The sequence below is a fragment of the Bos mutus genome, chromosome 7 (genome assembly GCF_027580195.1).
Source record: "Bos mutus isolate GX-2022 chromosome 7, NWIPB_WYAK_1.1, whole genome shotgun sequence".
NCBI lineage: Eukaryota > Metazoa > Chordata > Mammalia > Artiodactyla > Bovidae > Bos > Bos mutus.
Genome location: NC_091623.1, coordinates 84,593,614 through 84,618,524, shown reverse-complemented (window position 1 = coordinate 84,618,524; position 24,911 = coordinate 84,593,614). Strand labels below are relative to the sequence as shown.

The following is a 24,911-nucleotide window of genomic DNA, read 5'->3' as shown; positions in this document are numbered from 1 at the left end:
GTCTCTGAGCACCTGGTCTGGGGTCTCTCTCCAGGCCTCCCTGGTTCCCAGCCAGCCCCCGAGCCCAGGTTTGCCCTGAGCCAAGCTCAGTCCACACAGGGATGTGGGAGCCAGTAGACTGAGCTTTGGACAGAGTCTTTCCACCAAGAGCATCATTTGAAAAATGGCAAATGTCCGGGTAGGAATGTGTTCCATTAGTGCATTTCTAGCATAAGAAAACTAATGCCAACTTGACAGGGATTTGAGAAATTTAATTTCTATTGCTGTGAAGCAACAGAAGCCTGCTTGAGAGGGTGCTGATGGGTTTATGAGTGTCTCATCGAGTTCAAGTCAGTGTGAGAAATAGTGCCTGAGATTAAGGGAAAGCTGTAATAGGAACTAAAACCCAATTCTCCCGTGACTCAAATTTTATGGCCTTCTGCTTCCAGGAAGGGTGCTTGTTCGCTGCTCGTGGTGGGCCCATTAATCCCCCGCACCGCCCCATCTCTCCAAGCTCCAAGGAGCACCGAGGGCATGTGTATGGGGAGGGAAGTGAGGGCTGTGTCTGGAAAACCAAGGGCATTGCCACTCTGGCTTGAAGGGCCTTGAGAGCCAGGGACGTGTCTCCCAGGACTGCACCTGAAGCCTACCTGCCGTGTGCCAGGCACTGTGCTAGTTACCAGAGGGTCAGACAGCCCAGGGGGACCCCACCACCATGCAGCGTGCTGAGTGTGATCTCGGGTGTCTCAGCCTGCGTCAGCTCGAAGCAGAATCTCAGCTCCCGGACCAGAGATTGAAGCCAGGCTGAGACAGTGAGAGTGTCAAATCCTAGTCACTAGACCACCGGGGCCAGTGGCCAGTGACAAGTTCTGCTTTGGAGAAAGGAATTATTAAGAGGTGGAAAGAAGTGAAACAAGTAAAGCATTTATTAGGAGGAAAAAAATAAGTGTGGATAGATATACATGGGTGGGCTCAGAGAAAGAATCATGCCTTTGCTGCTGCTGCTAAGTCACTTCAGTTGTGTCCAACTCTGTGCGACCCCATAGATGGCAGCCCACCAGGCTCCCCTGTCCCTGGGATTCTCCAGGCAAGAACACTGGAGTGGGCTGCCATTTCCTTCTCCAATGCATGAAAGGGAAAAGTGAAAGTGAAGTCGCTCAGTCGTGTCCGACTCTTCGCAAACTCCATGGACTGCAGCCTACCAGGCTCCTCCGTCCATGGGATTTTCCAGGCAAGAGTACTGGAGTGGGTTGCTGTTGCCTTCTCCAATCATGCCTTTGGGGTAGTTTAAATCACTTATACCGGGCAGGGCTTCTGGTTTCCCCTGGCCAATCATCTTGCTTTGCCTGGCTCTGAGTCCACATTTGGTCTGATTCAGCACCGCCAACCATGCGCATACACATCTCTTAGCCAGAATGGATTCCAGGGCAAGGGTTTCTGGGAAATTGACGGAACATATTATGGTCTGGAGACCCCTCCCTTCTCTGACCTCTGAGGAACCTTTCTGTGCACGTGTAGTTTGGGAGAGCTCATTGACTTCAAGAATGAGAAACCTGTGATGTCTCAATCTTTTATCCAAGCAGGACTCAGCTCTGTCCACAGGGGACAGCTGCTCAGCCTGGGCCCCATCTATCTTCTGCCTCAAGTGAAGGAGGAAGGTTTCTCTTACGCTGAGCAACCCACGCTGACTTTGGTAGTCATGGCAATGCTACCTGAGCCTCCTCCTCCCACGAGGAATAAGGGGAAGCTGACTAATGTCCAAAGCCTTGGCCTATAGAGAGACAGATGTCCCAAGCTGTGAGGAACCCTGATCTCCCTTGCCCTCCTCCAATTGCCTACCACCTGGCAGCCTTCCAGTGTGGCTCTTACAGCAAGGACATCATCTCTCTGTGGGCAGCTCTGCCAGCAGTGCTGGACAAGCTCCCCAGTCCAGCCCTCTCTTTCTAGAGACCCTTTCTACAGATATCTTCTCACCCCGAACCTGACCGGAGCCCCCAGCCCAGCCCTCTGTCACTGTCCCCAACATGCTCTGGGCACAAGGCAGGTCTTGTTGCTCGGTGCCCCAGAAACCTATGGACACTTCCCACAGAGTGGCCCTGGAACCACAGATGGTCAGCACCATGGGAGCAGCAAAGTCATAGTCAAGAGTTGAAAGGAACCCTTGCTGGCCCTTCCACAGGCTGCTCCCTGGAGGGCTGCAGTGTGGCTTCTCCACCTCCCTCTCTGATGACTCTTGACCCCACTGCAGCAGAGTCCAGGTCCAGACACATCTGAGTCCCCTCATCTACAGGCGTGCCCGGGCAGTGGTGAGCTTCAGCCCACAGTTCAGTCAGTGTGTTCACTGAACACATATGAGGGCCATCTCCACAAATCCCAGGCTTCTTGGCCCTCCTCCGGTCCCCATCACAATGGGAAACTTAAGAGGATTGTGGGGTCCCCTCAGCTGGTCCACACCACCACCACAAAGCCCTCTGCTATCGCTCTGTAGTGAGCAGGCATGCAGTCGCACATGCGTGCATGCATGCTAAGTCGTCTGACTCTTTGCTACCCTATGGACTATAGCCAGCCAGGCTCCTCGGTCCATGGGATTCTCTAGGCAAGAATACTGGAGTGGGTTGCCATGCCCTCCTCCAGGCGATCTTCCTGACCCAAAGATCAAATCCGCCTCTCTTACATCTTCAACATTGGCAGATGGTTTCTTTACCACTAGTGCCACCCGGGAGGTTGGGGGTAGGTGCAATAACTGAGATCACATTTCCTTCTGATGACTCTCATTGTCTGCACAACACAGCTCCACCCCTCTTCCCATTATCGTCTTTCACCACGCCTAGGCTTCCGGATGGGGCTGTGAAGGGATGGAGGGAACCAAAGAGGACCTCTCTGTGTGTCTTCAGTGGCCACAGGGTATTGATCTGCCCAATACACCCTGTTTAGCATGACATTTGACCCCACCTCTAAGCACCCAGCACCTGGTCCAGAAGTGGTCACATGGCCCAGGGCTGTGGGTCAGTCAGTCCTGTGACTGCAGAGCACTTCATCACCTGGCCCGGGAGATTGCTTCGTGAAAGAACATAGGAGATGAGTCTGGGTAATCGGAGTTCAGTCCGTGCTTTTTGCAGGGCCCTTAGGAAAGATTTGGGCCCTTTGTCCAGGATCCCACATACAGGAACAATGTGACCATGAGGCCACCCCTGGACTCCTTGCAGCCATGCAGAAAGTGTCAAGGGTCCTGGATGCTTGCAGTCTCCTCCACCCCTGAGCTTTCCCAATTACGGGCATGAAGATCAACCCCTTTCTTTTTTCTTTTCCTAAGTGTGTTGAGCATTTCGGAGAATTTCTGTTACTTAAGCCTGAAAAAGTCATGACAGGTTCACCAGGACAACTTTCAATGTTCTTCACCCAATGTCTGTCTAAGTTTCCCTTTATGTGAAGACTACAGGGTCCCGGAAACATCCCATGAGGTCATCCTAGAGACTGGGGCTGAGGGTCTCAGAATAGACAAGTAGAAGGTGCCAAGTAGGCACAAGCTTAGGCCCCAAACCACAGTGGGATGGGAGCCAGCAGGTACGATTGAGTCAACTGGGAAACTATGGGGCAAGGTCAGGGACTGTTCTCAATTCGTGATGAATCTGGGGGTGATGGGGAGCTGCTGGTAGCTTCTGAGCAGAGCCCTGATATACCTTGCCCTCCAAGTGGTGACCAGGACACTCAGGGGCAACAGGGACAAACGGGGTTGGGGGAGGCGGTGACCACACAGGAGGTTCTCGAGGACCTGTAGGGAGAGGAAAGGAGGGCTCAGGGAGCATCAGGAGGGAACCCCTGGGGGCTTGGCATGTGTTCATGCTGCCCCTTGAGGCATCATTTGTACCATCACGGCAAGTGGGCAGGGAACAGAGGCAGATGGTGCTGGGGAAGCAGCAACCAGGCGCTGGCAGGACAAAGGAGGATGAACAGGGACGTCTACTCAGAACCGTACATGCAGAGTCCAGAGCCTAAAAGTTGGCCAGGCCTCCAGAGCCCTCCTAGACCAACCCTTCATGACTCAGCTGGGGACCGGGGATGGGAAGGGACCTGCCCAAGGCTGCCTGGCGATCTCCAGCAGCACCGGGGGGGCCAGGTGTCCGAAGCCACAGCCCCACATCTGCCCGGTTCACTCGAGCCCCGACCTGGGAGGTTGCCTCATTTTTCCCTCACTGGGAAATCACCCTGGGAGGTCACTTAGCAGGGAAGTGGGGCCTGCCGGGGAACATGTGTTGAACAGTAAAACACCAGCAGTGAGGAGCAATTCGTTGGCCATAAATCTCTCTAGAATTTTTAAAGGACCTAGGGAATATTGACATGAACTAAATCTAATAAAACATTCATTTAATTAAACTTTAAATGATCCAAATATTTGCTGTTTGGTTAATATTTGTGTAGCTGACAGGAGCAGAATTATGATGGTTTTGTCAGTATTCACACATTCTAATTTTGCCTGAGTCTTTCCTGTGAAATCGCACATCTTCAGACATACGAATGCTTGGGGGCGTGCTCAGGAAAAAAGTGGGAAGCAGCCGTCCCAGCGGCGGATGGCGAGCCACACAGGCTTCCCACTTGGGTTCGTTTGCTTGTTTGTTTATTTTCAGCCCTGTGCTACAGGCTCCTCCAGACATTTTTCTACAACTGTTTAAAACACAACTTTGTGTTTCTGAGCGTAGAGGGAGGCATACGGCTGGCTGTCCTCTGCCACCTCTGGTCCCCACTGCAAGGGCCCCTGGTCGCCCTGCCCACAGGCACCCTCAGCAGGGATCAACGCCACTGTGCTCCTGGTCTGGGCACTCTCAGCCCAGTGGAGTCCAGAGTCCCATGCTTCCCAACAGTTCGGCCTGCCAAGCCCCCGCTGGCACAGTCAGGCTCAGGTCTGAGAGTCCAATGCCGTCCTCAAGTACAGAGGCACAGAGCGCACCATGAACCACTGGGCCCCTCCACGCCACTCAGGATCAAGGGGGCTCTGGCAGATGAATGCAGACCCTGGCTCTCTGCCGTGTCCGTGTGGTCACTCTAGGTGCAGAGGGGCGCCAGCCGGGTGAGGGAGGTTTCAGCCTCCTCTTGGAGCCTCCTTGGTTCCCCTCACCTGCATACAAGCAGGCAAGTTCTCTGCCCTTCCCGCTGTGTCCCTCCCTATTCCCCTGGGGCAAGGGGGCTTTCCACGCCCCTTCCCACTTCCATAGGGCCTTGAGGCTCATCCCAGGAGGGAGAACAGTCTCCTCTGTACTTGGGCACAGTGGGAGCTAAACAATATTAGTAAATCCCTCTCCGCGTCTCTGCCCCTCTGAATCTCTGAAACCTGGGTCTTGCTACAGGGGGGTTAATGCCTTCTCTGCCCTGAGCAATAAGCCTCATGACTCAGAGGTGGGAGGGCAGCAAGTTGAACATGATTTAAGAGGGAGCTTGAAATGCATCACTTTAGTGTTTATAAAATATTATGCCGTTTGCATCAATCACTCGGTGCTTATCTTTCCTCATGTGGCTCCTTCACCAGGAGTCCCATTTTTCCTGTGTGTGATTGTCCCCTCTCCACTGGCCTGTTGCCTTTTTTTCCCTCTGTATTTCTATTTCCTTCATTTTTCATTCAGCCATCCAACAAGCACTGATTAAGCACCTAGTGTATATCTTGTTCATCTTTGTGGGCCCAGGGCTGGACCATGAATGTTTGTAGTTGGGGGAAGGGCTTTGCTGCCCAGGGCTGAACTGGTCTCTACTGCACCAGTTCTCACTGCACCTGCTCTTTGATGTGTGGCACCTCTGATGGATTTTGCTCCCCTTCTCCACCGCCCCCCTCCCCCCGACACACACATACTAGCAAGAGAGTGTGAGCCTAGGTGTGCTGCCTGGTCACAGCTCAAATGTGTCCCACGAAGTCGCAGAGCTCAGGTCCCAACTCTGGGCCTTGCTCCACACCTGTCAGGGCCCCCCCAGGTCCTAGCACCCTTTGCCAGCATCCTAGAATCAACCCAGGTCCCCAGAGCCAGCCCGCCTCCCTCCACCCACGCTGCCTCCCCAAGCTGCCCAAGAAGATATGAGGGAAGGGCAGTAGGGAGGCCATGCAGTCAGCGAAGCTAGCGACTCCCCACTCCAAACCTCATCCCATTTTGGCATTTGAGTAGCCTGAGTTTGATTTTTTTTATTAACCCTGAGAATTCTGAAAGGTCTGTGATTCTAAAAGGGAGATAATTTAGACCCTCCCCATTTGCCTGACAAGTGATCAGTCTTAATGCCAGTTATCAAGTGTGAAGTGGCAAGGATTAGTCATTTGTGCAGCCCAAAGTACACTTCAAAAAAATTAAAGGCTGCAGTGCACGGTCGCTGAACAGAAACCCAAATCCAAGCTCACAGGCTCCTTAGGCAGCAGCAAACCTTCAAAGGTCAGCCAGTTCTCTCCCCAGACTGCAGACAGTGCAACCTTTAATTTGCCCCCAGGTGGGCAAGAAACCTGTCGGTCCAGCCAGCGGACCTTGACTGCACTTGGCAAGGGCTGGACTCCATGGGGCCTGGTGAGCACAGGGCGGGGCCGGTGCATCTGGCTCCCCGCTTTCAGCGGGGCAGCCCCATGGCCCCAGCAGCCCACCTCCCTGGCTCCACTTACAGATCCACAGCCCTGACACTTTCCCTGCGCTGGCTATGGTTCCTAACCTGATGTGACTCACAGAGCCCTTGGAGCGTTTGACATAAATCATGGCCCCTCTCCCAGGAGTTGTGTCCATCTGTCCATTTAGCCAGCCCACTGTAGATAATGCTCCTGATCCCTGAAGTTCCGCAGGCCCCTGACCTGCAGTAGATCCCCTTGGCCACATCCTTTCGAGTAGAGACTTCACCCCCGTGGGCCTGCAGCTGACAACATCTCCTTTCCCTGCAGAGGTGGTGCAGCTCAGCCTCGCCCCCGAGGAGCGGGTCAGTGTGGCTACAGTGACCGTGGGACTGAGCACAGTGCTGACCTGCGCCATCCGCGGAGACCTGCGGCCGCCCATCGTCTGGAAGCGCAACGGGCTGGCCCTAAACTTCCTGGATTTGGAAGACATCAACGTAAGTCACCAGGCTCTGAGCTCAGCTCCACCGCCTGGGGTGGCCAGCTGTGTGAGATGCCTTGTGGGAGCTGCAGGGCCAGAGGGCTTTCTTTTCATATCCCCTGTTGGTGCCATCCAGCCTGCTGTCTGGTGTCTGGAGTTATCAGTCCCACCTTGTGCAGAGAATAGGATGGATGGATGATGTCTGCAAACTTCCAGCCAGGCCCAGAATAAGGTGAATACTGGGGGCAAGTCTGTGGATGGGGCAGGAGGTTCCCGGGAAGGGGAGAGCATCTGGCTTGTGGGGGAAGATGCTCTCTCCTGGGAGAGTCTCTAGATCCTGAAGCTGGGAAGGGCACAGACAGCTAGACACTGGGGAGAGGGCACCTCCTGTGGAGGGCAGAGGTGGCCTCTGGGATGGTTGACTGGAAGGCAGGGGCAGGGGGCAAGATAAAAGAAAACAAGATCAGACCAGAGGGACCTGCCCAGGGGTCTTGTTTGCTGGGCAAGGAGTATGGATGTGATGAGTTGAGAGGAAAAAGAGAGTTCCTGTGTCCTCACAGCCCAACGTGAGCAATGGGGGGCCTCCTGGGCTCTGAGGACCCCAGGCAGTGTGCACTGGGGTCCCAGCATCACCCCACTCTGCCTCTATGACTGGACAGTTTCTTAAACGTATCCTCAGTGAATTAATCTATTAGAAAAGCAATGTTAGTGGTGCCTCCCTTCTGTGGGCCTTGAGGAATAGAAGGATTGAAGAGTCTGCACTGGCCCAGGTTTGGCACAAGGAGGGTGGGCGGCAAGGGGGCTGTGGTTTCCTAGGAGTTCATGTGAGACAATGGAGTAATGTCACCCATGCAGGGTGCTGCCAGGATGGTCTATAGGTCTTGAGCTACAGTGACAGGAATTCAAGTTTCAGGCAGAAGACAAGCAGCCCTGGTCTCCTTGGCTCAGGACAGGCCAACCCAGAATGGGCCTCTTGGCCCCAAGAAGGAAGACCTGTGGAGTCAGTGGTCAGTTCACACTAGCAGCTGTAAGGTGGGGGTTAAGGTGCCAGCAGAGAGAACTGGCCTGGACCGTGTGACCCCATGAGTTGGACTAGCACAAAGGGCCAGTGTGCACCCCAAAAAGAGACCAATCGGAACTGCTTGGATGGAGCACCACTCCAGCCATCAGCCTTGCCCTGCACTGGAGTGACCCATCATATCTGATAGTGAGCTCCCTGTCCCTAGAGGCATACAAGCTCAGGGTCATGGTAAACAGTGCTGCCAGCCATAAGAAGGCAGCTAAACCCCATGACCTTAAAGATCTCATCCAGCTCTGAGACTGCTTTGTGGAAAGAGAGGGTAACAGAAATCATAAAGCTGGGACTCTGCCACTCTCTGGGTCCCTTTGGATGCACACTGAAGACGGTCGGGGAAGCAGACGGGAAGAGGGGGTCACTCTGGAGTCCAGCCCTGGGCAGGGCTGGGCAGAAGTGCCCTTCCCCCACCTTTGTCACACCAGGCAAGATGGTTTCCTTGCAGTTTCCCCTCTATAGTGAGCACAGACAGTATCCACCCACCTCTGAATGTCAGTGCCAGCACAAGCCTGGTTGCTTGCTGGTCAGGTGCTCAGTGGGCAGAGTTCTTCCTCTGAGCCTAAGATGCCCAGGGCTGCCCTGAGATCTTAGCAAGGGAAGGCAGTGTCCTGCTTGTGAAGACTAGGGTGTGTATGTATGTGTGCATGTGCGTGCTATGTGTGTTTCTGGGGTGCACATTTGTGTGTGCAAACCTCTCAAGGTGGGTTGTCAGCTTTTAACCACGATTGGCCAGTGGTGATTAATTCAGATCTAGGTCAAACCCACTTGTGTCTGAACGTCCATGTGCATTGCTCGATGCTCTATTTAAAGACATTAGAAATAAAGGCAAAGGCAGAGCTCCTTTTAATGCACTTGCCATCAGTTAATTAAATTACTTTGAGTGCTTTCCCCTCCCTCGAACATGCCTCCAGCACCAGCTCAATTGCATTTCTACTTTTCACAGAGAGGTTAGCAATTTGGGTAATTGTGGTGCAACTGGAGATTAATGGCCTCTCGTTACCTCCCAGGAAACACTTGCTCCTCTCGGCAAGTGAGCAGCCCTCGAGCAAGCAGGGCCCTGTGCTTCTGAGAAACCCCCAAGTGAGGGCGCAGGGCAGTGCTAGCCCCACAGGGATCCTGGCCCGATACATGCAAACACACACACGACACACTCACACACACAGATACATATACATACACACACATGTATACCTGCCTTCCAGAGAGGAGAGTGACAGCACAGCCTTACTCATGAAGGGCACAAACAGGCTCCAGGGTCAAAGGGACCTGGGTTTAAGTCTCAGCTCTACCACTTACTGGCTTAGCGACCTTGGAAATGGCATTTGACTTCTCTAAGCCTCAGTTTCCTCTTCTGTGGAAAGGGGATGAATAATACATCCTGCCTCACAGCAACCCACTCCAGTACTCTTGCCTGGAAAATCCCATGGATGGAGGAGCCTGGTAGGCTGCAATCCATGGGGTCGCTAAGAGTCAGACATGACTGAGTGACTTCACTTTCACTTTTCCCTTTCATGCATTGGAGAAAGAAATGGCAGCCCACTCCAGTGTTCTTGCCTGGAGAATCCCAGGGACGGCGGAGCCTGGTGGGCTGCTGTCTATGGGGTCTCACAGAGTCGGACACGACTGAAGTGACTTAGCAGCAGCAGCAGCAGCATAGAACTATAATGAGGATTAAAAGACACATGAAGTTCTTAGCACATGATGTCCATGCTATTATGCTCTCATTGTCGTTATTTCTATTATTACTACTTCTCCCACCAGACAGCACTCTCAACCCCTTGCAGCCTGAGTCCCCAACCAGCAGTCAGTGCAGTCTGGTGAGGCCCCCGTCAGGTAGATGTGACTCTGGGATGACACAGCCTGTCGTCACCTTGATTCAGGTCAGCCTTGATTCATCCAGGGGGAGACACTGACCAGCACCTCCAGTGGGTCCAGGGCCGCCCTGGGTGAGCCATACACCTGCTCTGAGCCTGCGGGGCAGCGGAGATGAGGTTGTCCACCTTAAGAGGGCATTTTCAGGCTGAGCGTGTTGACAGGAGGGCACCCCACCTAGTGACTGGCACACAGCAGGGGTTCATTAAGCACAGCCCTGCTCTGGACAGTGAGGGGAGTAGCCATAGGAGGAAATTAGGCTGCATCAGGGCAGGGCTGGGTCATCAGGATACACAGGACATTCCTGAAGCAAGACGGGTCAGGGGAGAACAGTCCAGGGGGGCTACCCTGGTAGAGCAAAGATCAGGGATCAGTGGGTTCGTAGAGCTCCCCAGCCTGTGGCACCTCAGCGCCTACCCGCTCCTGCCGTAGTCAGAGATGAAACACAACACGATCACAGGCCTTGTAACGGGTGACTGGCTCCGAAATGCTGCACTGACGGGGAAAGCTGATCAGCTTACAAAACCCAAGGCGGGGAGATTAGAGAGTGCACAGAGGTGTGGGCCACCTTTCTTTGTCATTTGTATGAGACATCTTGATTGGCAACAAAATATTAATCACTTTTTCACTACTCTCTTAATGAGAAGCTTTCATGGGCAACAAAATATTAATTTGTCTTGTCTTATCTGTTAAGAATTCCGTTAATGAATTCGGTCACAGAGCTATTACAGAATGCCATGCTAATGACACATGTAATTAAACTTTTCTGACTTGCCAACATCAAGGAGGCCCCAAGCATCAGAATAATATTTGCTCAGAAAGTAAATGTGCCCGTTTAGCCCGGAGCCGCGCAAGGAGGAGCCCCTCAGATTCCCCAGTGAGCGATGTCGCTGTCAGGAGCAGTCAGGAGTCGCCAGTATGTACGCAGTTGTCCAGACAGCACACATGAGGAACCCCCCTCTGGATTCACTTCCCGAGTGACAAGTCCAGAGCCATAGAGCAAAGACACTTCCCTGGCTTCGAGGGGACAGCGCAGCACAGTGTAGCTGGTCCTAGGGACCTGGTATTCCCCCTCAAGGATGCCTGAGCCCTCCCCACAGCAAGACATCTCAATCTCTCTGCAGCCCGGACCATGAGGGGCCCTGACTCAGCTGCAACCAGAAAAACAACCCCTCCCCGAGCAGAGGGCAGCACTGGATACTAGAAGTGCAAAGGCCCCCTAGGCCGGCGCCCCCCAGCTGGGGTGGGAATCTGCCCCGCTCCCGGCAGTGGGTCTCCAGATTATGATGCCTCCTTCTGTTTGCATGACAGTTTCTACTCGTGCACCGTCAAAGGCGGCCTATAATTTGTTTATTTCCCAGCCAACTGCTGGGATCTCTACAGGAGCAGCTGTGGGTCTGGCAGCTTCAGACCTGGCCCTGCACCCCCCGCCTCAAACCCTCAAGGACCCAGGGCCACGGCTCCAGCTCAGAAGGTGCCCTGGTCTCAGGCCAGGCTGCTGGCCAGGAGGGTACCTATGCTGGTGTGCCAGGGTGACGGGCACCTCTCAGCAGCACCCCCAGCTCCGTGGACCTGTGGTCAGCCCGCCTAGCCTCTGTCCTGCTCTGCTCAGACAGCACAGGGCCACGTGGGAGAAGGGCACCCTATCATCCCCGGGGGCCACAACCAGAGCCTGTGGGGGGAGCTTATACTAGGGAAGGACTCTGCCTTAGGAGGCAGTGAGATGCCCTCACCACAGGTACCGAAGCAGGAAGGGGACCAACCAGTTCCCCTTTGAGGGTTCTCTGGGCCCTGGGGTCATGTAGTGCTGTGATAAGGAAATCACCTGGGAGACAGGGCCCTGTGGGATACGAGTCATGCACAGGAGCCAGGAAGCTCCCTTTTTCACCAGACAACAGAGCCTCAATCTTTCTTGTCTCCTAAGGGCTCAGAGCCAGTCTTCAGTACAGGGTGGGGCCCATCTCAGCAGCAGATCCATACACTCCTCACCTAGCCAGGCCTTGCACACTGGGTGTTCTTTGGGGTGGGGGGAGGCTGCCCCACTATCTGCAGAAGCAGGGCCCATCCTGGCCTCAGCGCCCTGCCCAGACCACACAGCAGCTACTCAGGAAGTGAAGGGACCGTCCCCAAACCCAGTCTGCACCCCCTGCTCCAACACTGTCACCTGCCCTCGCCACTTAACTGTCTTCTTCACTGTCCCTTATGTCCCCAGGGACAGGGGCTGCCATGAGGGGAGCAGAAGCAGGGAGAAGACATCCCCAAAGTCCCAGAAATTAGCTGATCCCCAAATCCTTGCTAGTGTTAACACAGGTATTTCTACCATCGGTACCAAGATGCTGCTGTGTCTGGGGGGCCGGTCTCCATGATAGTCCATTCAGAAGCATCATCTCATTTAATCCTCATCACAACCCTATGAGGCAAGTGGAATTCTTTCACTCGGGTTTCAGGAACTTACCAGAGCCTGCAGCCAACCTGCACACCCCAGTTAGAGCTTCATGGGTTCCTTGCTCTTAGGACAATAGCGTCTAGCACCCAGCACTGCCAGGGTCTCGCTCTGGGGCAGCTGGACCCACCTTCTGCTCTAGCAGTAATGGCTACAGTACCTGAGCCCCAATGTCCACTCTGGGTGCAGCCGTGTGTCTGGTGCTCCAGGTCTCATTAGCTGCTGGCTTCTGCCGCAGCAAAGAGAAGGCAGAAAGCTTTTAGACCAGCACATGGAGTTGTTTGGCCAAGATATTCTCAGGATATTTTTCTATTGTATTCTTCTTCTTTAAAAAAAAAAGCTCACAACAAACCCTAGTATATTGCAAATGACTTGAAAGAGCCACTCTTTTTTGTTGGTTTTTTCTTTCACCAAATCTCCCTATTTGGGGCTTTCAAATGTCGACAGGCAGAGTACAGTGATAAAAGCAGAAAAACAAAACCCATTAGAAGAAAGTATTTGTGGCAGTGTTTGAAGGATGTGTTAAAAGGTTCACTTTTTTCCCATGCCTAAATGGTGTAAAACCATGAACAAATAACTCTAATGAAGCATACGCTCTCAGCCAGCTCTTCTTTGGAAGTGAGTTATTAAAAAGACCAAAAGAGAATGATTTAGGAGCTCATGACTCATTTAATTTTTATTGTCTTTATATGAACCAGTCATGAATCCATTGTAAAAAGATGAGAGGCGTTTGATTAGCATGGAGAGCTGTTTGCAACATGCTAGACGGTGGTTGTAGGTTCTGCATTAAAATAATCTCATTAAACGCTTGGGTACATTTTGTTTTAAGATCTTGGAAAACACTCTACTTAAAGCGTTCAAAGGTTTTGGCCAGTTCTCTCCAGCTCCTGTCAAATAAACCCTGGTTACGGATGCACATCCGGTTCTTTTGAGCTTTGGATAAGCTCAAACCACTAGGAGGATTGGCCGAAGCTCGCCTAGAGACAGAGCTTGGCCCATGGTACAACAGCTTGTAGAGCTCATGGGGGACTCTGCCCTTCCAGGTACCTCATCTGGCCTTAGCTTTCTCAGTGGCCTCCTCAGGGTCACCCCTCATTCTCCACTGTACCTGTGCTTAATGATCACTTCTGGCCCCATCTCAAAGGTACAGGGGTCCTCAGGAAGGTTCTGATCCAGCTTCTAGACCCTAAATGCAGAACTCCAAGCCCCATGCTGGGGAGTTCACGTTCAGGCTGCTTTTAGGCTTTACCATCTGCAAACAGCACAGCAGTGAGCATCTTTATACGTACCTCTTTCCACATTTCTGTAAGTAGTTGTTTAAGTTCTTAGAAGTGGAGTAACTCCATCAAGGGTGGACACATTTTCTGTTTTGATGGATATTGCCAAATCTCCCTACAAAAAAGAGTTGCACCAAGTTTATAGCCCTTCCAGCGGTGTATACAAGCTTTAAACACCGTAATGGGAGAAAATTCCTGATTGTAAGCCTTGTTGGTCCCTGAAATGAGCCACAGAAGGAAATTTAATCAATCCTCTCCAGGATGTTTCATAAACAGCAAGAATGCCGATCAGCCATCTTGGCTGACAGTGTGATCCATGTTAGAGGAGCTGGGAAGGCCCTCTTTGCTTGGGGACTCATGATATAAGTGTTCTGGGAGAGGATTGCAGGCTTCCCAGATGAAGGCAGCAGGTTCTAGACAGTCTGAAACTTCAGTTTGTTACCGACCAGGGTTCTTGGCCTTCCTTCAGTCAACAGAAATAGACTAGGGGCCAGACAAGAACTTTAGGCAAGGCTTTATTGGGGACCCTGCTGCAGCAGAGGGGAGCAAAAATAAACAACAGTTTCCCTTGCTTGCTTGCTTCCGAGGGGGGCAGGCTAATTCCTTCCGTGGGGTGAGGGTAGGGGTGTGTCCAGGGGTCTGGCTAGAGGCGTGGTTTGGGTGTTTTGCCCACCTGTTAGGTAGTGCTGCATGCAGGGGCACGTGCAGTGCAGACATCTCTGAGGACCCGCCATCACCAAGGCGCTGTGGTGTTTGGGTCCATTTGTGCAGGTGGGATGCTAGGGTTCACGAGATTCAGGGGCACAGAGTCAAATCGGCCGGGAGGGAAAGACACTCTACTTCCTCCATCCTCTCCAGAGAGAGCCAAGGAAGCTCCTGAGAAGGGCAGAGTTAGAAAAGCTTGGAATAAATGTCTCTAAATGGAGTTTTAACTTGGAGCATTGACAGTGAAAAGTGAAAGTTGCTCAGTGGTGTTCGACTTTTTGCGACTCCATGTACAGTCCATAGAATTCTCCAGGCCAGAATACTGAGGTGGATAGCCATTTCCTTTTCCAGGGAATCTTCCCAACCCAGGGATCAAACCCAGGTCTCCTGCATTGCAGGCAGATTCTTTACCAGCCGAGCCACAAGGGAAGCCCAGCGTTGACAATACCATTACCCTCACCTCTGAAATCATTCTGGAGTCCTTGTGTTCAACATTTAGTCACTAAATAGTCAGCACTGATGGCTCATTTTCATATTACTTCGACCTGACTCACATGTATCACTGTGACAACATCTCCCATCTTTCCTCTGCTTAAATATTGTTTAATACTTAAGTCTTGTTTAATTGCTTGCTTTATTAAGGGCAGATACCTAGAAAACAGCTTCGTAAAAGGCAAAAACCATTTCTTTAAGTAAAATCGTCTCTTTTCCAAAGACAGATGTGCATCAATACAAAGAATGGTCTAATCTAGCATCTGTTTATTTCTGGAAGGAACCTTGATTTTGCTAATACATTTCTATGCATCAGAGAAAAAGAAAAAAAAGCCATCCATAAAAAGACAATTACAGAGATGCAATCAAGCACTGATAGCAGTATTCAGACACATCTCAGAGAACCTCCAGGAGAGAAAGAATTGCAGCTTTAGTTTTATGTAACTTCTTATAAATCAATTTTTAAAGTAATTTCTTTACATCCAATGAGGGAAATTTGATTTCTGTAGCCAGTATTCATGTCCCAGAAAACAATATGCACTTTTTAATATAATTATATGATGCCTATTGTTTCAGCCCAGAGACTTTTTTTTTTTTTTTTGAGTACAGAATCACGTTTTCCGTGGAGCCTGAGTTACAGGCTGGTAATGAGTTAGGTGTTTCAAGTAGTGCATCACCCATCCAGCAGCCCCACACCCACCACACCTGAGGGATCACACCTCTGCTCCCAGGAACACTGAGGAAAAACCAGAGGCTAAGCAACTCTGCTGCTGCTGCCAAGTCACTTCAGTCATGTCTGACTCTGTGCAACCCCATAAACGGCAGCCCACCAGGCTCCTCCATCCCTGGGATTCTCCAGGCAAGAACACTGGAGTGGGTTGCCATGTTCTTCTCCAATGCATGCATACATGCTAAGTCACTTCAGTCGTGTCCGACTCTGTGCAGTTCTGTGGACAGCAGCCCACCAGGCTCCTCTGTCCACGGGATTCTCCAGGCGAAAACACTGGAGTGGGTTGCCACTCTGTTAGAGGTTCATAGAAGCCATGAGCCTAGTCTGGGGTTACATGGACTCTGCCTGCTGCCATGTGTGGAGCCCTCCCAGCATGCCCAGGTCTGAGAATGCAGTGTGGAGAAGGAGGCAGGGTGGGAAAGTGGGCACAAGACCTGAGATTGGCTCTCTGCCTCCCTACCAGCCACTTGATTTGTACCCTCATGTGATTGGCAATATCTGGGGGCATGGGAAGGCAGGACATGTCCTGGACATGTCCATTGTCCAACCCAAAGAACCAAAATCAGGAAAGCCCCTGCAGAGAGCCCAGCTCAGCGCCTTGTATGGTCTGTTCAATGAGTATCTACTGAGGGCCACTCTGTGTCAGCCCTACACCAGGCACTGGGAACACAGCAGTGAGCAGCAGGCACCAGTGTCCCTGCCCTCCCCTAGGGCACTCACATGCTAGTCAGGGAGACAGGTGGCAAACAGTACGCTAAATGGGAGTAAGACAAGGGGCGTCGTTGGGCTGTGATGCGGAGGAAGGACGCAGAGCTCAGCAGTGGAAGTCACTGCATGGAGCCTGTGGTAATAGCAGTGGAGGTGCTAGAGAAGGTCAGACTCTGAATATATCGTGCAGGAGGGCTCTACTTTCTCATCCTGTGGGGACTGGCTTTTGTTTTGCTTTGTGGTTTTCAGGGCTTTTTTCTGAGGCTTAAACCAGGCGATGTGTGTCAGATTCCCAGTGCACAGTCAGCTCGTGGACACCGAGCTGGTGGTGTTACCTAGCACCACCCTGCAGTGGGCCTGTGGGCACCTCGACCTGAGAAGCCTGCAGTCCCCATGACCACGCCATCCCATTGAGGTGGCAGTATGAGCAGAGGGTGCCAGAACCCGAGACTGGCTACAAGGGCCCTCCTCCTATAAGGAAGGGCTGTGGATATGAAGGCTCAGGAAGGCATCCCAGAAGGAAACGCCAGGGGACCCCCAGCACCAAACTCCGAGAGCAAACGGGTCTGGTGTCGCCCTTTGGGATGGAGTCTGTAGTCTTGTCTGGGAAGCAACCAAGGTAGGCGCAGAGTGGTTCCCAAAGTAGGGGCCACACCCAGCTCCCCAGCCCTCTCTCAAAATGCCTTTCCAACCTCTGAGACTCCAAGCAAAATGTATTTTCCTTCAGACTTAGGTTTTAACACGGGAAACAGCTCAGATTAGAAATATGTCATCCCCAGAAGTGACTATTAACTTTTCATAAGCGACTCAGGTATGAACCCTTTATGACTCTGTTATGACACAGGACAAATCAGCTATCTGGTGTTTTATTTTTATTATTGAAGCTTCTACTGGGTAATCGGAATGGGGCTTTTTAAAGCAGAGCAATGTTTCAGAGAAAACTCTTAAGGGTTCCTGCAGCCTTCTCCAATGTTTTGGCCCAGTGGGAGCACTTCTGAGTACCATTTTCCTTGACACCAAGAGCAGGCTGCATGCATCCACTTTCCACCTTCTAGCCTCTGCCTTAACCCAGACCTCACTTGGCCTGCACCCCTCATTAGGCTAACTAGCCAGAAAGCCTCCTTAAAGGACTCGTGGTTGTAACTGGGCCCTTGCCACACTGACTAGTGGCCTTTGTCCCTCCTGCCACCAAATTGCTTCCGTGGGAGAAGGGAGCTCAGGAAGGACAAGAGAAATAACAGGAGGGATGGTTTAGTGTTGTCTCCAAGGGGTCAAGAAGAGTTTTGCATCTTCTGTTAATAATAAGAAAAGTAGACAAATGTATACCTACGGCTGATTCATGTTGACGTATGGCAGAAACCAATACAGTATTGTAAAGCAATCATCCTTCAATTAAAAATAAATAATTTTTTTAAAAATAATGAGAAGAAAAGGAGCAGCCCCATGTCTGTCATGCTTCCCATCGGCAGACAGGGCATAGGAATTTTCCACAGCTTCCAGGCAGGGGAAACCAGTGCCCAGAGGGATGAGGGGACATTGGTCAGTGACAGAGTTCAAGCTAAAACCTGAGTCTCCTGAGTGCAGCACCGGACTTCCCCCATCACTCCTTGCAGCTAGTGCTGCCAGCCCCGTTTCTTACCGGGGAGTCAGGATCTGTTCTGCCCCATAAGCTCTGAGTACCACACCTCGGACATGTTTGGTAGCTAAAACCAAACTCCCTGAAACTCTAGGCAATTCCATCCCCAGCCTGTCGGCAGCTAGTGCCTGGATAGGGCCAACATTGCGCAGGGCTCTGCAGAAGAGGCGGCTGGCTGGAAAGCCCCTGGGGGAGTGCTTCATGCCCTGTGCTTAGGAGGTGACTTTGATCAGCCCGAAGCTCCCTCCTGCCCATCTCTCCCCACGTGCTGGCCAAATCGGACCCCACAGTGAGGCTGCGGATGTCACAGGGACAAGGCTTATCACTGAGCCCTCTCTCATGGAACGCCTGTCATTGGCCCCACTTGCTCTCATTTACATCCTGCCCTTTTTTTCTGTTTGCTTTCATTTTCCTCAGTGTTCTGTTTTCCTTCTCTGGGGTTACCCAGATCTCTGCAAGCTGCCTGAACTTATTTGGGGAGGGAGATAAGATCTAAACCAGTGATAGGCAAACCATACCCTGTGAGCCAAATGCAGCCCACCCCATTTTTTAATAAAATTTTATTGAAACATAGTGGTACTCATGAATTTAGGTATCAGTATGGCTATTTTCATGCCTCAAGGCGGGGTTGAGTAGTTGACAGAGCCCTATGGCCCACAAAGCCAAAATATTTGCTATCCAGTCTTTTAAGAAAAAGTTTGCAAAGGAGGCCGCCCTCCAGAGCATCTCAACAGGTGGACAAGAGTCTAAGAAACCAGCCAAGCAGCAGCAGGATTAACAGGCAAGGCAGGGGAGGCCAGCTGTAGAAATGGAGATGGAGGGTGCTGGGGAAGGCATTCAGCCGGGCCTCCCAGAGAAGGTGAATCAGGTCGTAAAATGACGTATGGGGTCTGGGCAAGCAGCACGGTGGAGACACGGCGGTCCTGCTGCCCCACAGGCAGCTCTGGCTGAGCAAGGGGCCAGGCAGAAAGGACGTCCTCGCAGCTGCAGGGTTTCTGTTTTCTGGCAAATCCCAAGATCTGGCTGTCCTTCCCAGCCCACTCAACAGAGAAGCCAATCTTGTCTTCCTTGCCCAAGCAGGACTTCGGAGAGGACGACTCCCTCTACATCACCAAGGTGACCACCATCCACATGGGCAATTACACCTGCCACGCCTCCGGCCACGAGCAGCTGTTCCAGACCCACGTCCTGCAGGTGAATGGTTAGTAAATGGCTCCATGCATGTTGTTGCCCCAACGTGTTCCCCAAAGGCTGCTCAGAATAACCTTCCTTCTCTCTTGCATTCTGCCTTCTTGAAGAAATACCTGACCCCAAAGTGTCCCATTTCTCCCATATGTAAAGGGGGACTGGGGCGGTGGGCAGGGGCAGAGTCTGCTAACTCACTTCCCAGTCCAGCTCTTCCCCAAAGCCTCCTCTGATGAAGTGAGTCCAGGTGGGAGGGGTGAGTCATTTAGGTGGGTCAGTACCCCAGGGAAATTTGACATGTCAAGCCATGCCCAGCTGGGCCCCACCCTGAGCAAGCCTGAGCAGGGTGTCCGTGCACCAGAGAATAATGTGAAAGCTCCAAGTCAGCCCCAGATCCCTGGTGCCAGCCAGTGTCCGGGGCTTCTGTTTTGAGATAAAGCGTACACAGTGTTGAGGATCATTGCAACACAAGGTTCAGTATCACTTGCCTCTGGGATCCTGGGTGACAAGCCATTTAAGGACAACAGAGTAAGCCCAGCTTGCCTCTGCATTTGTCCTAGAGGATGTTTTAGGGATTTTTATATTCATACTGCCTAAGTCATATTTTATTAGTATTTCCCTTGAGCTGGGACATACTTAATCCTCTGGGGTTTTGTGTCTATGCTTGTTGGCTTGACTCCAGATGTACAGTGAAGTTTCTGGATTTCATCAGAAATAACACACAGGTTCCTAGTTATAACATCCCTTGGATGAGCCATCCAGGCTGGCATTCAGAGTTCAATCTGTGTGTGCAGCCAGTAGGCAGTGTCTGGGTCACTCCAGGGGCAGATTGTGTGCTCTGCAGTGTGAAGAGGGCGCTGCCATCTATAGCTGGCAAGTGGTACCCAGCATTGTACAGTGTTGGTAAATGCGTGGTTGCACAACAACTCCATGTGCCTTGGCACAGCTCCCTCTGGTCCTCAGACCAGCTGAAAATGGGAAATCAAGAATTCCCAGATCCTCCATCCAACCCTTCACATCTTACCCCCACCCCATAAGAACCGAGGGCACAAGGAGAGGGCTTGAGGCTGGTCCCCTTCATTTCCTCCAGAACAAATTTGTGGGGAGAGGGGCCTGGGTGGGGGAATCCATCTGCCCAGGAGCCAGAGTAACTCACGAGTGAGAACCTGTCCTCACCTCAGGCTTCTGCAGGAGATGCTGTGATCTTAAATACTTTCAATACACAAATTGCAGGTCCACACAAATTGCTGGGGGATCCTTCTGCCTCGTGTTCCCCCAGAATTCTGAGATAGAGCTCATGATGGGGAATGAACCATTTCCTCCCTCCCAGTGCCGAATCCGGGAGCAGGGCCCAGGCCCATGGACACCATGTGCTGCTGGCTTTAAAGCAGAGACTAGGCTGCTCCCTGTCACTACTCGAGTGGAGAGTGGACTGTGCAGCTGGAGAGTTTTGTTCAAGCCTCCCTACCCACCCACCAGCCTCTTGCTAAAGGGGCTGCTTGTGGCCTCAGAAAGTTGAAACAGCAAAACCTCCGTGCTGAGATCCAGAAAGAGGCCACTCGAAATCCATTTTCTGATTGCTGAGAGATTTAAGGCTTCTCTTTAAGGTGAAGTCCTAGTGTCAGAGGCAGCACACTGGGACCTCTATTTTTTTTAATAATTTTAAAATTGGTTATTTATTTGTTTATCTGGTGCATCAGGTCTTAGTTGCACAGTCAGGATCCACATTGCATCATATGGGATCTTTTGCTGTGGCCCAGACTCTCTAGTTGTGGTGCACAGGCTCAGGAGTTGTGGCCTGTGGGCTTAGTTGTTCCAAGGCATGTGGAATCTTAGTTCCTCGACCAGGGATCAAACCCGTGTCCCCTGCATTGCAATGTGGATTCTTAACCATTGAGCCACCAGGGTAGTCCCAGGACCTCTGTATTTTGCAGTAGGCTTTCTACCTCATTCCATGGTGCACTGTGTTCAGCTCCATAGCGGTCAGGCTAGGCTATCCGGGTGGGCCTCACTCCAGGAGCCCTTGAGGTCCCTGGGCTGGGCTGGCCACCGGCAACTGGGGTGGCATTTGGGTCCATTAAGCAACTCGTCATGCGAGACAGCACTAAGGTAGACCCAGTATTGTCTCCCAAGGACGTGAGTCCATTTCTGGTTGACCAGGGACAAGACACGAGGTTTTCCGGAAGTGTATTCCGGAAGTGAAGCTTACTGTGTTGACTGAGAAGGTAAACCATCCTACCTGTGTGGGAAGATGGGAAGATGCTGTTGAAAGTAGAATGGCATGAAAGACACAATTACAGTAGGAACGTTTCCCAGATACCTACTGGGCACCTTCTCTGCTTCACAGAGGAGGAAACTAGGGGTTGGAAACTACAGAGAGATTAAATTACTTGCCCAGGACCCTTAGCCCTACAATTAGTAACAGCAAAATAGATCTTGACACCAAAGCCTGGACTCTTGATGGCTTTTCCACCCCTTCACTCTGGACCCTTGCATTGTGGCTGCTGGAGAATCCAGGTGTGATCAGCCGGCAGGTTGGTTTTGATCTGCTATGGGGGCACACTGCGGGGGTGGGGAGTGTCGCACACAGGGAACAGGAAACCTGCCTGGCCCACCCCTGCCCCAGGTGCTGAGCTCAGGTCAGAAGCAGCAGGCGTCTAATGAAGGACTTACAGCGCAGATGTAAGGCAGCCCCTGCCCTTGGCAGGACTGATTTGGTGACCTGCACAGCTTGGTCGTCCAGCTCTAGGTGGGCTCAGCAGACCACTGTGCAGACACCAATGCTGCTCAGGGTCCCAGGGTCAGGAGGGCTGGGCTGCTGGGGAAAACTCACAGAGGCAGTGCACTTGGGGGCTTCCAAGCAGAAGGACTGGGAAGGAGAGAAGGCACTGTCTGTGCTCAGTACAGAAGCAGCACTACCTTGCTGGGTCATCTCATTAGGAAGTTGTGAGAGAGCAGTAACAGGTTCATCTGTAGGATTTGTTCCTTTTTGTCATTCATCCCCAGCATGAGTCAAAAGCATGAAAGATGTCCCCTAGTAACCTGGGTAGAATTAAGTGTGGTCACCCAGCTGTGCTGCAGGTGGTGAAGTTTGGTCTCCTCTTGGCCTGGAGAGGGCCTGTGGCTTATTTGAGCCAAGGCAGTGCCTGGGACACAAAGGGAGTGATGTTCTATGTCAGTTCCTCCTGCTAGCTTCTCCTCAGTCAGAGTGAGGACAGGAACGGGAGGATGATGAAGTGGGGAGGGGAGGCCTTGGCCAGCCCCCTGCCTCTCAGAAGGCTCAGAATTCTCCAGGTAACCGGCAGGTGCATCAAGTATGTAGCTGATGGGCCCAGGAGACAGAGAAATCATTCATGGGAAACCACTCAGACGAATAGAAACTGGGTGAGGCTGTTCCACCCAAGGCACAGTGCAGACCCAAACTGGAGACACCTCTGTCATAGGTCAAGACATGAACTCTGAGCTAGAGAGGCCTGAGTTCAAATCCTAGTGCTGGTACTTCCTTGACATACATCCTAGGTGGGTAAACTCACCTGTAAAATGGGAATAACAATATACCTCCTGCCTTATAGGCCTGATGAGATAGGATATGTGTCAAATGCTTGGGAAATACCTGGAAAGATGTAATTCAAAGTCCAGGATGGGACAGATATAGGGGAGATTTTGTTTTGTCTCAAACCATATTTTAACCATAGTTGGTGCACACAGATGGTTTGCGCTCACAGAGCTTGCAACCCATTATACAGATGGGAAAATCAAATCCAGAGGAAGTTGCCAGGCCAGGAATAAAATATAGACTTCTCCCTGGAGCTGCTCCATTCCCTGGTGGCAGGGACTGGACCACACATACCGGCTGAGCTTCTGGATGCCTTCTGGGGCTTCTCCATCCAGAACTCTGCCTTGACCTGGTTTGCTAAAGGGAACACTTCTAAGCAACTATTTCCTTTCTTTCTCAAATTATTAGTATAACTTCCCCATAGACCAGGCCTCCCAGAGATGAGACCCAAACACTGACATGATTTATAACTTCATGCAAACCTCCTGCATTGCTTCCATAAGAAGGAGGAAAAACTTCAGACAAATGATTAATCCATTAAATTAAAAACACCCTCGACCTCCCCACAGTTCAGACAAGTAACAATTCATTCCCAAAACACAATAGTAATCTCCCGAATCTGTTGATTACTGCAGCTTGGTACTTTTGTGAATGTGCCTCTTACTTAAGACATATTTATGCTGCCTTTCGCCCTGGAAATGATCAATGTTTCCCAAAGAAAATGTGCCGTTGCGTTATGTATTCAAATGTTTTCACAGGAAGGTTTTGCAAATTTAAAAGGAAATGAATGTGTTTACCCAGGACAACATTAATTTCAAACGATTTTGGTGTGTGAATTAACACAAAGGAAGAGAGGAGATCAGGGCCAAAAGAAAGCAATTGGGCTTTGCCTTGCTCCTGGCAGAGAGCTGCATCTCCACCCAGCCCTACCCTGGAGAGGTAGGGTCTCTCACAAAGAAAATGCAGGACTTTTCTCTGATCGGAACCTACCCAAACGGGGACCTCATGTACCAAGGTCTTGGATGCCTCCCTGCTCAGGGTTCTTCTCAGGCCCTCCCTCTCCTGGCAGGAGGCTGGATCCATGGCTCTGGCTACAGTGCTCGCTCAGACCTGGTCCATACCACCTCAGCCTTAGCAATGCCCCCTCACACTTGAGGAACACAGTTGGGTCTGGTAAGCAGTGACCAGGCGCCCACCCAAATGATGAGATGGTTTTATTTTTTCCCTCTAACATCCTAGTACCAGTTATCAACTCTGCAAAGGTCAAGGCTTCCATTCACAAGCCACCCTACCCTCCACTCCACCATGCAGGGCGTGGGGCTGGGAAGACCCAGGAGGCCGCTGGCACTGACCTAGCCCAGGGGCCTGGGTCAGTCTGCAGGGCCCCTTCCCATTGCTGCTGGCTGAGCTGTGCTACTTTGGCCTCTGCCATGCCAGTCTCTCAGGAACCATGGGAGTGGAGGCCCATGCCTCCACTCAGAGGGGCAACAGCAGCTTCCATGCTCAGGAGTCCACACATGCACACACACTGGGACCTGGGCCCCGCCCCACCCCTCCCACATGCTCCTACCCTGTGAACACCTCGCTCCTAGACATGCCTGCCCTGCCCCCCTGACTCCCCTGCCCTGCACTGATTGTTCCCTTGGCAAAGAATCTCCCTTCCCACCCTCATCCCCCCTCCACCCTGCCTTGCCACCAACACCACGTCATCCTCAGGATCGTCATTCATTCAACAAGCATTTACTGAGTTTCTTTCCGTAACACTCACCAGGCTAAGCACTGAAAACACAGCAGTGGAGACATCAAAATCCCCATCCTGTGGAGCAAGTCAAAGGGTGGAAGATACTAAGGGGGGAAATGTTTTAAACAGGAGGGGATAAGGAGACTCCAATAAAAGCTGGAAACTTTAGGTAGGACGGCAGGTCAAGGCCTTACTGAAAAGATGACATCGTGTCCATGTGGTGGGAAAGTCACAGATGCCTCCAAATGGTCTTTAAGGAGGAGGAGTGGCCATTCGCTGAGCGGTGGGTGAAGGAGCAGGCTTGGGGAAGGAAGATGAGGAGCTGGTGGTGACATGATAAAGACAAGGTGTCATGTAGCCCGTGTGGTATCTAAGTCTGGAGTTGAAGGGAGAGTTTTGACTGGAGGAAGAAATGCCATATGCCTCACAGGGTAGGTGGTGTTTAAAGTCAATGGACCAAGGTAGA

At 51.8% G+C, this 24,911-nt stretch overlaps 1 protein-coding gene across 1 annotated transcript in view; it reads left to right on the top strand.

Moving 5' to 3' along the window:
• The window catches only part of FSTL4 (follistatin like 4), a 435,848-nt gene that overhangs the window by 365,697 nt on the left and 45,240 nt on the right, over positions 1–24,911 (top strand). The window contains exons 7-8 of the mRNA XM_005890418.2: positions 6,875–7,041; positions 19,044–19,164. Coding sequence (XP_005890480.2) covers positions 6,875–7,041; positions 19,044–19,164 — 288 coding nt within the window. The remainder of the gene's footprint in view (positions 1–6,874; positions 7,042–19,043; positions 19,165–24,911) is intronic.